Here is a 14,513-nt window from a genome sequence, read left to right as displayed (position 1 = left end):
ATTCAACAAGAAATGTTTACGATAGTTTCCAGGGGGAGCCACGTGGAGGTCGACCTGATAGGGCATATTGCTAGCAATAGGGTTGTCAGACTTTATTGCTAACAAACCATTTCCCCCCTGTAATGATTAGTTAAGTAATTAAAGCTAACAGTGATATAAACAGTATAGTACAAAATAGGTAATATAGTATAGTCGTAGTAGTAAATTAGTAAGGCTGGTGTATTTATTCATTCTTTTTATGCTACTTGCAATGGAAAACAAGCTGACGGCTCACCTGATAGAAAGTGGTAACCGTCGCCTATTGACATAAGCAGTACCATGGACATAACAGAGTACACTGTTTCGCCCATGATACCCCCCATGCGTTGCCATTCCTGAGGACTCAGGCGTTATTTCTCTGTAAATACCCTGTAAATTCACTACCATATTCCACTCTTCAAACTGAAACACAGCCATGCAAATACAACTGTTTCACGGTAGAAACACGAATGGGACCCAAGCAAACGACTTTTGTACAAAGTCTCCCTCTGGTAAATTTATTTTTAAATTTAGTTATTGAATTTAGTTTTCTGGAATTTTCATTCATTGATGTCTCACTAGTGTAAAAATAAAAAATAAAACACACAAATTACAACTTCTTAACTTTAGTTGCCTATATACCTTACAGTCTTATTTGTAAGTTTGTTATAGATATTTTGCAATGTATAGTTTGGTGCAAACTACTAAGAAAAAATAAAACATGAAATATATAAATAACATATGATATATCTTTGTAAGGATATCAATCAAACATCATTCTAAATATGTAAAGCAGTTGTGTTTGCATGGCTGTGTTTCGGTTTGAAGGGTGGGATATGGCAATGAATTTACAGGGTACTGAGGAATAACATCTGAGTCCTCAGGAATGGCAACGCATGCGGGGTATCATGGGCGAAACATTATACTCTGTTATATCCATGGTACTGCTCATGTTTATAGGCGACGGTTACCACTTCCCATTAGGTAGGCCGTTAGTTAGTTAGTAGGTAGCTTGTTTGCCATTCTAAGTAGTATAAAAAAATGTGTTATGATGATTTTACTTATGTATAAAAGACAGTTACAATTTATCAACACTTAGGCTGACTTACCTTTCTAAGTTGCATAAAAATGCCCTTATTGAACTTAATAAATAATCTTAATAGCTTTTCTGGCAGAAAGAGAAATCTTCTTGAGAAAATATCGCAGAAGGTCTTCATGATGATAGTGCCTACCTTTGGATTCTAAATTTGCATAGAGCTGTTAATATTCCTTATACTTTGCAATATAGTTCTGAAACCTTTAAGAAAATAGCGTACTCCTTAAAAGGCAATTTCTCTGATGTTGCGGATGTCTATGGATGGCGGCAATCAATTACTATCAGGTGAACCGCATGTTTGTTTGCTCAAGAAAGTTTGTTTAGCGTTTTCTAATTATTTTTTCTATTGCTACCGCTTTGATTATAACGTCTATTTTACTTCTAAGAATCTCATTGTTATTACAAGAGAAAAAGCGATTATTCTGCCATTTTCACACAGTACTGTATTGAACTTTGAGAGGCAATTAGAACTTAACTGTAGTAATAGACCTAAATGGACGCACATGGAATTCTAATAAGTCAATGTCTATCGTAATTTCAAGACTGTTTGTCTATGTGTATTATGTTTCTGGAATTTAAGAAATAAATATGTTCAGTATGTTTTTGGTTAAAAAAATGCTTATGAGTATAACTTTATTTAACTCTTACGCGTGAAATTTAATTAATTAATTTAATTTTAATTGCACAAATATATGTATTAAATAATGGTACATATAGCGGACTAATAAATGCCTTTTCTCTCAGTCAAGCATAGAGTTAGCAGAGATTTATATAGACGATGCCTTTTTTTTATTATTATTAAGAGTCTCTGCTAAATATTACTGATCTGTTTGGAAACTTATATTTTTCTGCCAATTATACTCGGATTCATAATATTACTACTAGTTAATGTTATACCAAGTAGGTAAGTAGTACAACTTTATAGAGTGTAATCCACTTAACCTATTATACTAAATTAGTATATACAGACCTTGAAAAGGTCATTAGTAATTACTCACGGTTAATGGAAAGCTCAAAATGAAACAAGTATAGACTGACTTTAATAATTATTATTTATTGAAAAAAATCTATCATTACTAATTATTTTTACAAAATACTATACATTGTCTTGGTGTTATTGAAAAAAAAAAAGAAATAAAAAACCTAAATAAATTACTTTTATAAAGTACAAAATTATATTTTAACGTAACATTATAAAATGATATTATTAAACATTCTTGTTTGCTATCTGTTTAGCCATAAACTAATTTATTTGACAATTATCTTAAGAATACTAATGTCCGAATGCAACTTTGTAGGTGATTCCAGGCTTCCTGGGTATTTTGCTGTTCACCTCCACGAGTATCGGAGAGAAGTCAGCTTTTGCCGGCTTCGAGGAACAGTTTTTATGTGGTATTGGAAAAACATAATTGATGTCCACGTCGTATCTGTAAAAAGTGTAATTCAATTAATTATTTATAACTATTTATGTATTAAGTCAATGGAATATATTATTTCTAGATGGCGTGTCAAAATAAAAAATAGTCACATAAATTTTTAAGTTAGACCTTTAGAAATACAACTGTGACAACCACATCTAATTTTGGGCATTTATTTTTGCGTGGTGCTGTAAAAAACTAATAGACAGACAGGTAGTTACAGAGATAACCTTGTATCACAAAAATTTACAACTTCTTTCTCAGAAGGCACATAATCTAATATCCGAATAATGATTGAAAGTAGAAATAAATGAGGCTAGGCTTTTAAAGCTAGCTAGCTAGCTTTATTACGACATATCCTTCCCTAGCTTAACGTTCTAGCTTGGCACAAAGCGGTTTACACACAAATGCAATAGAAAAAACAAAAAAGTTAGAGCGCAGTATTTGCTCGGTTATTAGTTTTGCTGTTTACTTCACCTTGATAGAGTTAACAAGCTTAAAAATAGAACTATATCCAATCAAACTATCCTAGCTGGTAACTCTGACTTTACATTAACTAAATAGGCTAGAAATTGAAGTAGTACGCTATGAACGAAGCCAAAAGTTAGTTAGTTTACTGTTTCTACAACAGTTTAATTATCCTTGTTTAAAAAAAATGTTTATATATTTTTCTCTTGTCTAAATTTATTTTTATTCGTCTATATTTTAGCTTTTATTTAATTTAATATAATGAGAAAATGAAATAATGTAGGTTTTTCACTTTTATGATTAAAAATAATTCATAATATATATATTATTTATGCAGGGTTCAGGTGACGGCGATTTTAGTCGCTGGCGATTCGCTAGCGTATAAACAAGAACCCGAACGAAGTTTCTCACAAAACAAAAACTTAATAAGGTACATCATAAATATTTTATGTAACTCGCCAAACTGAGCATTAATATGTATGGACTTTCTTGACAGCTATTACACTTAATTGTTTTACATTATGTCAACGTCGTAACAAAGTTTAAAGATCTCTGAGAGCATTTATACTGTGAGATTTTATCTCTTGAATATTTTTTTCGAGCTGCTTTTTGGAGTCATATCATAATAAGATATATAAAAAATTTATACTTCACAAACCAACTTCTATCAAATATGTATTTTGAATTATATTTAGTACTTGCGTGACATTCTCTTTTAACGCTACGGATAGAGTATTATCAGTCTCACTCTTCAATAACTTTTTGAACTTTTATAACCCTGACGTAGAAGGTTGGAAGGGATTACTAATAATGGGTACTAGCAGCCCCATTGCTAACAATATACTTTATACTCTGCCAGATAAGCCTCTACGCAGCATAGGGGAGCCTTTGGAAATCATCGTGCTCAATTTTGGGTGAATTTATCACATTAGACTAATTGCCTTTGAATTTTATATAAAAATATGACATTATTTTATATCTAGCAGGCAAAAGACGATATTTCGTCAGTGTTTACCTTAGTTCATTTAACTGTAGAATGCTGTGTGTAAATTTGTAAGTTACTTTTTAGTATTTTACTCTATGGTTATAGTTACCTATCATTTGAGCGTGGTATTACGTATAGAGTAAGTATAAAATGTTTGAATTATTAATTATAATACTACGATAAGTATTATAATTAATAATTCATATATATACCTAGTCAATTATATACCTTTTTTATTTTGTTGATATATTGACTATATACATATATTATATAAGTCAATTAGGTACTTTTTATTGGGAACAGCTTTCGTTGCAATTTGGCATCGATACACAGGGTGTACTGGCTTTCTGCCATTATTGCTATTGATTAACTATAAACGTACTCCTAATGTGGTACATACATACTGACATAGGTAATAATAATAATTTATACTTATATATTGATTTAGTTTGTCCACGAAGGTTGCGTTAACCGCTTACTGTACGGTTAGATAGATACTCTTTATTGTTTCCTCCAAAATATTACAAGTTAGATGGGCTGTATGCTTGTTTGCCACCTCAGTGGTATAAAAAAGTATGGTTTTTAAATAAAAACAAATATTTTATCACAATTGAAATCGATGTATGCTTTCGTGGGACAAAATCTATTAAGTCCCATCATCATCATCATCATTATATCAGCCGTTATCTTTCCACTGCTGAATACAAGCCTTCCTCATAGACTGTCATAAGAAACGGGGCCGTTCCTTATAGCAGTTTACCATTAGGGAGATTTTGCCAGTATTTGCCACGCTTGACAGGTGGGTTGGCAACCGCAGTTTAGCTTTTGATGTTTTAATAAGGACGCTGTTGTCCAACCCTCGCTCATTAAATTGCCCTGGTCTTACGACATCCACTTGAAAAGAAGGCACAAGAATGGGCCATTCATTCTAAGCCCGAATTACACGGATAATGTCTCAGTTTTTGAAACAACCATAACAATTAAACTAACCTTGGCAACTTGTCTCTTAAATAAGCCATCACGTTCTTCGGTAATGAGGTTTTTCTTGATAATACGAAAGCACTAAGGTACCTAGTGCCTTCCCTCTGTTCAGCGCAGTGCAATAAAAGCGCCCAAGTTTTGTACTCAGTATCTAATACGTATGTATTATATATACCATCATCTGGAAGTAATATTAATGACTGTATTACAATATTCAACTTTTATAAATTTCAAAAAAAGAACATACCAGAGTGTAACTGTAGTAGACATCGCACATAACGCGGTACTCATACCATACATACCCACGCTAACTAGACACCGTTTTCCCTTATATGTGTGAATACGGGTCGGTATATACCGACGTTATAACGTGTACATGCTGTGAATTTGTTATGCCCTTGTTTACTCATCCCACCTGGGCACGGTGCAATGCGAACGGTGCTTAATTTTGCTGTCAAATAGTTTATTTAATGAGATGAAAATGGAATGGAGACTTCGCTTGCGCTAGCAGAGCACTATTAAGGGATGATTTAGTGAAGATGAAAGTAGGTCAGTTATCCCAGTGTGACGAATTCATCATTAATTAAGTTTATAGTTACCACCATGGTTACCAAGATTAATCGCGTGAAGGTAGGTCTGATAGGGTATATTGTAAATATCGGGATAGCTGGGTACTAGTACTACTAACAATCCCTTCTCACTTGTCAAACGGATAGTTTGTATGCTGTATAGTGTAGGGTTCAACTAATGTACACAGCATTCTTATGTACACAGATTTCTCTTCATATCACAAGATCTTCAGATCGGAAATCGCCATAAGATGACTTTAATGTTGCAAAGTACATTATAGATTACGGAGGTATAACTCCTTGGTCTTTAGAATAGCAACGTATGAGGGGTAACATGAGCATTATTATACTGTATATTAATTAATCTTTTTTTAATTAATTTGATGCCTTTAGGCGATGGTTACTATTATAGTTGAATGGTATTTCCAGTTATATAAAAAAATTCTTACAAGTGATTTCAGAATGCGTCCAGTGAGCGGGTTCGTTCAAGTCCACTCGCCAAGTGATGTTGCCAAGTAAATTTTCGCCCAGCGGATCGTCAGCGAAGCGGTAAGTGAAGTTCATGGTTACACCAGGCGTCCATTCCACCGAACCATCTAGAATTAAACACGTAAAGGTGGATTACTACAACATAGTTCTTGATTTCTGAACTAGAACATAACGTGTATTATATTAAAATAACAATATAAAGAGATTATGCATTTTCCATCCGTTAAATAGTTTAAAGGAAGTACAGAATATCACCGTGTAGTCCCGGCATAGAAAGGACTACTCCTTCCATTCCCTTGGGTGTCATAAAAGGCAACTAAGGGTACTTAATTGTCAAAGGATGGGTAGGAGCGTGCCTCTTAAAACATCATCAAAACCTAACTGTGGTTGTTAACCCGCCTGCCAAGCGTGATAATACCCCCAAGAGAAAGAGGCCTATGTTCAGTAAACAGTTAACGCCTGATTTGGTAGAATACGCAGTGTTTCTAGCTGTCAAGTTACCTGGAATAGAGGTCTTTATATTTTATTATCGTTTTCAATCTATATTTTTTTTTTGTGGGAAAATTATTCTGATTCATTGGTAGAAAAATCTCTTAAAAGGATGACAATGATTTTAGATTACTTCTTTGTATTTTCATCTATAATATTTTAGCAAGCTTAGCCTGTCTGTTTCTGTTAAGTTTTCAATAACTGAAAAAGCAAACCTTCTGCTTGTACATGGTCATCTTCTGTAAAAACAGCTCTCATACAGCTGTACGAGAGAGCTTCTTCTTCACTCGCATAATACTCCACCACGTACCACTCTCCCAGCAACTGGGAATATAAAAGGCGAAAAATAAAATCTTTGTCATTAATGTTTTGACAATTTATTTGAGATATAAGATTTTAGTTTCAATTTCTAGAGAAAAAAAGAAAGAAATATTTTTTTATTCAAGTTATATTGAAACATTCTTGAACTAGTACATTTTTGTAAATTTACCATCTATTCAAAATTTCAGTTAAAAAGAACAAACAATAACTCAGCCGTTGGTTTCTTTTTCAAAAAGTTGATTTTTATAAATTATAAATTTGTGTGAATACAAATTATCAGATGCAGATAATTACCAAGGAATATCAGATCTTAAAAATGAAGATATTGCTATACAATTTGAACAAAGCAATAAAATAAATCAATTGCAGCAATGAAGAAACCAGTTGAAGTGAAAACTACAAACCGTATTTTTATTATTTTCTAAAACGCTAAATATTATTATCACAGAGGTATTTTTATAAAGAAATTTACTAAAAATAATTTCACCGATACGTTTTTTTGCATGTATTTGTACGTTATCGTTAGTATATTGTAGCAATGTGTTTTCGCAATTGATATGGCTTGGCTCCATATTGGTCTCATACTAATTTTGTCATATCAGATATTACTGTATTTTTTTTATCGAGATTTTATTTCTGACAGAATAAAACTCAAGAGCAAGTCTTTATTATCCTTGCTTTCACTTCACACATATGTTGATGTTACGTTTAATTGCTATCACAAATATAAAAGGCGTTTCAATTACATATTGCGATTATTTAAAATTCATGAAAAGCTACAATTAATTGTACTGAAGTATTCACTATATAATATCAAATAAATGCTTACAAAAAATAAGTTGTCAATTTTAAATTATTATTTTACAATCTATTTTTCTCTTAATTAAGTCGAAATGAAAGATGATACTAATGTAGTTAGGCACCTTATAAATAATATAAAATTCTATCTATGATAACCTTATATACCTTATTACGCTGATTAGGTATTATGAGAGATGAGGAGTGAGTTTGAAGTTCTGTTACTTTATCAAAATTTCAAATGATTTCATTGGGATCCGTATAGAGTACTATTTAAAAGAGTAAATTGTCGGCAATAGACTACGAAACCTCACTACACATTATTTATTATATTATCTGTACTCTTATCAACCAAGTATCACATCGTTTTTGTATGAATTGCACAAAATATGTTTTATTGAATTCATTAATAATGAAACCAATATAGAATATCTGAAGAAAAATGTCAAAAAATTGATTTACTATGATGTATGATGCATTGCTCAAGTATCTAATCGTATATTATAAGCAACAGTAGTCACATTCCATCAAATTGAAACGTCAGTTTTCTATTCTTAGTACAACAAAGAATATGGTAATTAAAGTGCACATCCCACTTGCCTAATAGCGATAATATAGCGAATAGAAAGTGAAATGATACAGTAACTTGTATCTTTGCTTTCAAAGGAGTGTACCGGAACAATAAGTTTATTGAATAATGTATGCAAATAACACGCGGACACATCACTGCCAAGTGTAGCCGCACCTGCTAGGTCAATTTGCATTGTATAATGTTAGAATAATCTAATAAGTAAGTGATAACTAGTATGTATCTTTATTTTTATTGTTGTATCACAGTGTATAGAAAAGACTTCTTTATATTATGGTTTGACAATGGGCGATATACATAGATCATAATACGTCTAGATGAAATGTCGAGTACGAAAAATCGCTACGTCAAAGTTACGGTAAATTACTGTAGGTATTTTAAAACAAAGTGCCTAATCTTTGGGATTTTTTTTTATATTTGAACTCTTTGTGTTAACTAATATTACAAATATGAAAGTAGATTTGTTCGTATGTATATTTGTTAGCTTATACCGTCTTAACTTCTTAACTACTATAAAATTTTGGTGTACATATACTGTGTGGGATGGAGAAGAATATAGGCTTCTTATTATCCTGGTCATTAAAATTATATAGTTCACGCGAATGAAGTCGCTGATAAAAGCTAGTACGTAGAGTAAGTACTAAAAGAAATAATAAAACTTATTGTCTTAATTAGATACTATTAATATTTAACAAACTATAATGCTATTATTTTGATATCATATTCAAACATACATTGACGAATCGCGTAAAGCTACGTATGGTTAAAACACATAAGATTAAAAAAGTTGGACTGTTTTGGTGAAGTGTTTGTGACTGTGTTTGTATACGTTCATCTAGGAATGATAATATGTGTATTGTTCGTAGACTATGAATAGATGTTATTCCAGGTTATAGATAAATTTGTTTGAGATCAAAATACAAACATAAAGATAGATACAGGATGTAAATATTCTTTTTTTTTTTCCCTTTGCAACTTAGAATGACAAACAAGATGAAAAACCTGATGGAAATTTTGGTAAAGTGTTTGTAGACTGAGCAGTACCATGGACATAGCAATTATAATATGTTTCTATTCCCCCCATAGACTTGCCATTCCTGAGTTATTCAGGTTTATTAAATTTGTACCCTGTAAATTCAAAATATCAAACATTCAAACCGAAACAAAAAATGTAAATACCTCTTTTTTATGCGAAAACTAGAATGTCAGTTCTATACCCTTTACAAGAATCTTATTTTTATCAATCTAAAGTATTTTAGACATAAATTTTATGCATTAAAGAAATCCCGAAGCATAATTTAATTATAGTTAATAAGGTATCAATTCAGTGCAAAAAAATATTTAGTCTTTATTGAATATTAAGGCCATATATTGATAGAAAATTACATGTTGCTATATCTATTTATATCAACATCTATGGATCGAAATCATAAATACTATATTTGTCCCATCTACATAATACTCATTATCTATATTTACATAAAACAACAGATCAATTCATAGTTCAGCCAACCCAATACATCGAATTTAAATACTTTATGTTAATTCTAAGTTAACCGTTAACTAATTTATATTCCTACGTATATATTAGTATAGTTCACTCGACCTTCAGAAGATGCCAAATATATTATGTGTAAGTACTTATCTAAATGTAGTTTCTGTTTGGCCGAGTTTTGTTTAAACATTTCTCGACAATGTTACTCAGTTTGATTACTGAGTAACACCAGTTGAGTAATGAATTAAACTGATAGAATAATAGAAATCAAATACTTCAAGAATTTGTCTTTGTAAAGAAAATTAATCACAAAGCGTAAATTAGGAAATTATTACTTTTTGAAGTTAATTAGAAACCTATAGTAATAACAAATGGTGTGAAGAATGATTAGAACAAAATATACTCGTGCATGTGACATATAAAATTTGATTAATGTAGAAACAATTTTAATAGCACAGTGCTGTTATCAATTATACATCCGGCGCCTACGCATTCACGCGCTAATGTTAATAAAATAAAATAAATGTGCAATTATAAAAAAAAAAAATACATCCATTTATAAACCCTATATTACGTAAATATTATGTTACGTTTATTTAAGAACGGTTATAATAGTGAATAGTTTTTTTTATTGTGGTGGTTAACTTTTTTGAAATTGTAAAACTATTCTTTGATAAAATTGACATAGAAAAATTGAGTAACATAGACACGAAAATATAGGTTAATTGACATTTTTATTTTTGAAATCATATGAGAAATTCGACTTTAAACTTGATATTAGTAATAATGTGTCCAATATAAAGTAAGTATAATAAAGATTTCATAGTATAATACAATACGGGACTAACATAGGAATAAATTTTTCGATTAAGTAAATGATTATCGTATTAACACAAAATCACTTAGTAATATACATACAAAAGTACAGTTACTTTGAAGATATAATACTGTCTTGAAGTATTAACATTAAATTTCTATTATTTTTTTATGTGAAAAAGCAACAAACGAGCACATGTTCCAACCCGATATTAAGTGCAGCCCATGAACCCTAACGACATCAGGGGAATAGCCAATGATTTTAAAAGTTATAAATATTTTTTATTATAATCCTCATTTTTTTATCAACATATTATTTGGGTGTTGTGCATGTTTATAACTGATGCAAAAACAGGATTTAAACAATGTTTATTGTTAATGTACCCAATTATTTGTGACATTAACATGTCTAAACATATAAATAAGTTGCTTTAAAAAAAAAACTGTTTTAATAAAACAAAAATTGTACAAATACGTTAATAAATCCTTTCCATTAAAGATAGAATGTAATAAACAAAATCGAATTGAAACTCTTTTCCTTGTTAAAATCATTTAAATACATTATACATTTTATAGCGTAGGCACCCTGGGCAGGTGGTTTCTAAGATACAGTATACTTTATACTAGTTCAAAAGTCACAAATCATATTCTATGTTAGACTGTACACAACATTAAATATTAAACTGTCTATGTTGTAACACAATTTAAAATTACATTTATTATTCTTAACATATTAACACAGAAAGGGTTTGATATTTATTTTTATTATTTTGTCGACTACTAGTTATAACCACGACTTCCATTTTTTTTTCACTCCATTGAACCGGGGATGGTTTCAAAGTATAAAGGGTTTTATGTGGGGTGACGACCCTACATTCCTAACGATTCCACTTTATCCGCTCTTATGAGGATAATGCTTGACACAATTTTATATTTAATTTCGTTACTTCTACAATATATAGCAGATAGTTAAATTTTTAACTCTTTAAATAGTTTGATAATAAGGTCTAGTAGTCTCAACACTAGCAATATACCCTTTCAAGGTGACTTCTACACGGTTCTCTCAGGAATCATCATTATCATTTCAGCCATTATCTGTCCACTGCTGAACATAGGCTTCCCCCAGAGACTGCCATAAGGAATGGTCCTCGGCCACTTGCATCCACTGACTGCTTACAATGCATTTGAAATGACCACCTCAGTCTATTGGCGAGTTTCCTCAAGAAATAATCGTAGTAAATTTTTGATGAATTCGTAACATCAATAGGCTGACTTTATCCTCATCTATCATCCCTTCCTGGTGTACTGCCAGCATAAACTAAGTAATGTAGATGGGATTATCATTAATAAAAAAAAAACATGAATTGATCGCCCATTTTAATTTTAATTTATATAAATAATTTCTATTATGCCTCACTACTTTACTAAAATTTAACACACAATTATGACACAACTAACCTGGGATAAGTCAAAATGTGGCACAGCCCTGACTTCCGGACATTTTCTTTTATTTACAATCCTTCCGTATGCTAATTGCAACACAAACACCAACAAAACACAATTTGCCAATTTAAGCATATTTACAAACTGATAAAACAAATTTATTTGTTGTTAACGAAATATCATTTATTTATTATTTAATGATTGTTACCGCGTCATATAAATTTAGTCAAACATAAAGCGTTATATTTACAAGAAGCGTAATGTTGAACTAACAAAAGGGAATTGTTTGTTATCAATCGGTATGGGACATCAGTAATGGGACGTTGGCAGCATACCATTATCAGGTGACTCATAAAATTATTCACTGTAGTTTTAAAGACTCATAGTCGACCCAGACCCTTTTAGGATTGTAGGGTCCCGTACTAATTGGTATAGAGGAACCTTTAGTCGCGTATCTGCCACAGAGATACTTAGCAACTATTACAGATATCGATTTAAAGTTTGCAATAGTTTTTAATATTATCGAGTTTCTTTCCGCAAACTTTCAGAGAGTAGAATGATCTTGCCGGCTTTTCCCTAGAGATTACAATATAGGGTTTTATAAAAAGGGTGTATTAAGGTTTTTTCAAAGTCGGCGATGAGTACGTGACACTCTTGGTGTTGGAGGTGTCCATAGGTTACAGTGACTGTTTACCATCAAAGGGCTATATGCCTGTTAAAGGACATCATTTGCATATTATAAAATACATTTTTTTGCGTCCACCAAAGTTTATGAAAAATTAATACATAATAATAAGTAATTAAATTTCCCCATTAACTACGAAATCTAAGCATGCAATCTAAAATTGTCGTTGTTTATAAATATGTGTATTATTATGTGAATGTTAAGACAAAAAATAAAACGATCTTTATAAATCGTTCAGTTTTTGAGAACTTATTAAATATTCATGCGCTTTAAGTAGGTAATTAGCCATAGTAACGGCACAGAAAGTTAATAAACAAGAAAACCCTAACACTACTAGTAATAATAATAACTAAGTAAACACTGTTTCATACCCGTATCTTACAATAAACACATTTTGTACATAAGATTAGTTTATCTTATATTAGAACTAATATGTACGGAACTCTTGTAACTTGTACAAAACAACTCGTACTTGGTTTATCTCGGTTTGTTTGGTTGGTTTTATTTTTATTTGTTTTATATACGTTGACCTTTATATAAGGATTTAAGTGTTTTAAAAAATCTGTTTAAAATGATTACTCTAAAACTGAATAATTTAAGAATGTGTTCGACAAAAAAAAATCGACTTCAATTGTGGCAAAACCAGTTATTTTGAATTAAAAACTAAACTACTAAACCGATTTCGATAAAATTTTCGTGGGTCAAATCTGTAAGTATATCCTCCTTTTTTTGAAGTCGGTTGAAAAAGTTATAATTATTCTTATTGATGTACATGTTATCTATACTGAGGTACACTGTAAATGTACCAACGTGCCAAGAAAACTTTGATGCATAGAACGTTACGCTAAGCGTGTACCAAGTTAAACTCGTAATGGAATTTCCCGGAAACTTCTTCGGATTAAGAACTTCTACACTCGAGTGTAAACCATGATTTGTCTTTGTGCTTTTACTTAGAAACAGTAATTTACTTTTAAAACCCTTTACCTGGCTGCCTTGGTGCAGGTTTGTGAAACTATTATGTGGATGAAAGAAGTAAAGAAAATACAGTATTTTATCAGTTTTTTTTATGGAACTTAAAATGACATCCAAGCCGACAACCTACCTGATGGTAAGTGGTAACTATCGCTTATAGACATGAACAGTATCCTGGACATAACAAAGTATATTGTATAAGCCCATGATACCATTTATTGCATTTTAATCTAGTTTTCACTATTATAATATTGTAAAAACTTGTTTGTGATATTACCGCAAGAATATTTATGCTTATGCTCTTACATACATATCGGGTAAAATAGAAAATATTAATAAAAATCTTTTTTTTTTTAATTAAAAACTCAATTCAGCTGAATTGAGTTTTTCACGAAACGTACATCCCTGCAGTTGTCCATAGACGGGCCGTATGCTTGTTTACTACCATAGTAGTATAAAAAAAGCCACAATTTGTATGACATAAAGTTATAACACTGATCAGCGGCACTATATACAAACAAATATAAAATTCTTTTGAACATAAATTGGATCAAATTGAATCATTGCAGATTCAGAATTTTTTGCGAGGTTTTCTCAACACAATATTCCGATCTCAAAATTAGAATCATGAAAAAGTCGATTTACTTTATTCTATTATATTTTGTTATGTTCTGTTCTATTTCTTTCAATTCTAACAGTATTCTATTAAAATATGAATAAACGGACAGACAATCTACAGATATTAATTATGTGTCTATTATCTCCTAAGCTTTTCATGTTCGCGGCATAAAGAGATTGATTTAATATAGCGAAGATGAAAGCCGCCATTTGAATGAAATTATAACTTGATCACTTGCAAACGCAGAAGGTTTCTATTTAAA

At 31.0% G+C, this 14,513-nt stretch overlaps 1 protein-coding gene across 1 annotated transcript; it reads right to left on the bottom strand.

Annotated features, from left to right (window-relative positions):
* Window positions 1-2,145: 2,145 nt before the first annotated feature.
* LOC113518896 (uncharacterized) lies at window positions 2,146-12,265 on the bottom strand. The gene is made up of 5 exons (XM_052898560.1): window positions 11,991-12,265; window positions 6,729-6,837; window positions 5,985-6,131; window positions 4,976-5,147; window positions 2,146-2,541 (listed from the first exon to the last, which is right to left on the bottom strand). Exons 1-5 carry the CDS (start codon window positions 12,108-12,110, stop codon window positions 2,388-2,390), a joined length of 702 nt encoding a protein of 233 aa, XP_052754520.1. The 5' UTR covers window positions 12,111-12,265; the 3' UTR covers window positions 2,146-2,387.
* Window positions 12,266-14,513: the final 2,248 nt, after the last annotated feature.

The sequence above is a fragment of the Galleria mellonella genome, unplaced genomic scaffold (genome assembly GCF_026898425.1).
Source record: "Galleria mellonella isolate WM207_F2 unplaced genomic scaffold, CSIRO_AGI_GalMel_v1 utg44, whole genome shotgun sequence".
Lineage (NCBI taxonomy): Eukaryota > Metazoa > Arthropoda > Insecta > Lepidoptera > Pyralidae > Galleria > Galleria mellonella.
This window is presented reverse-complemented; position numbering and strand designations above follow the sequence as displayed.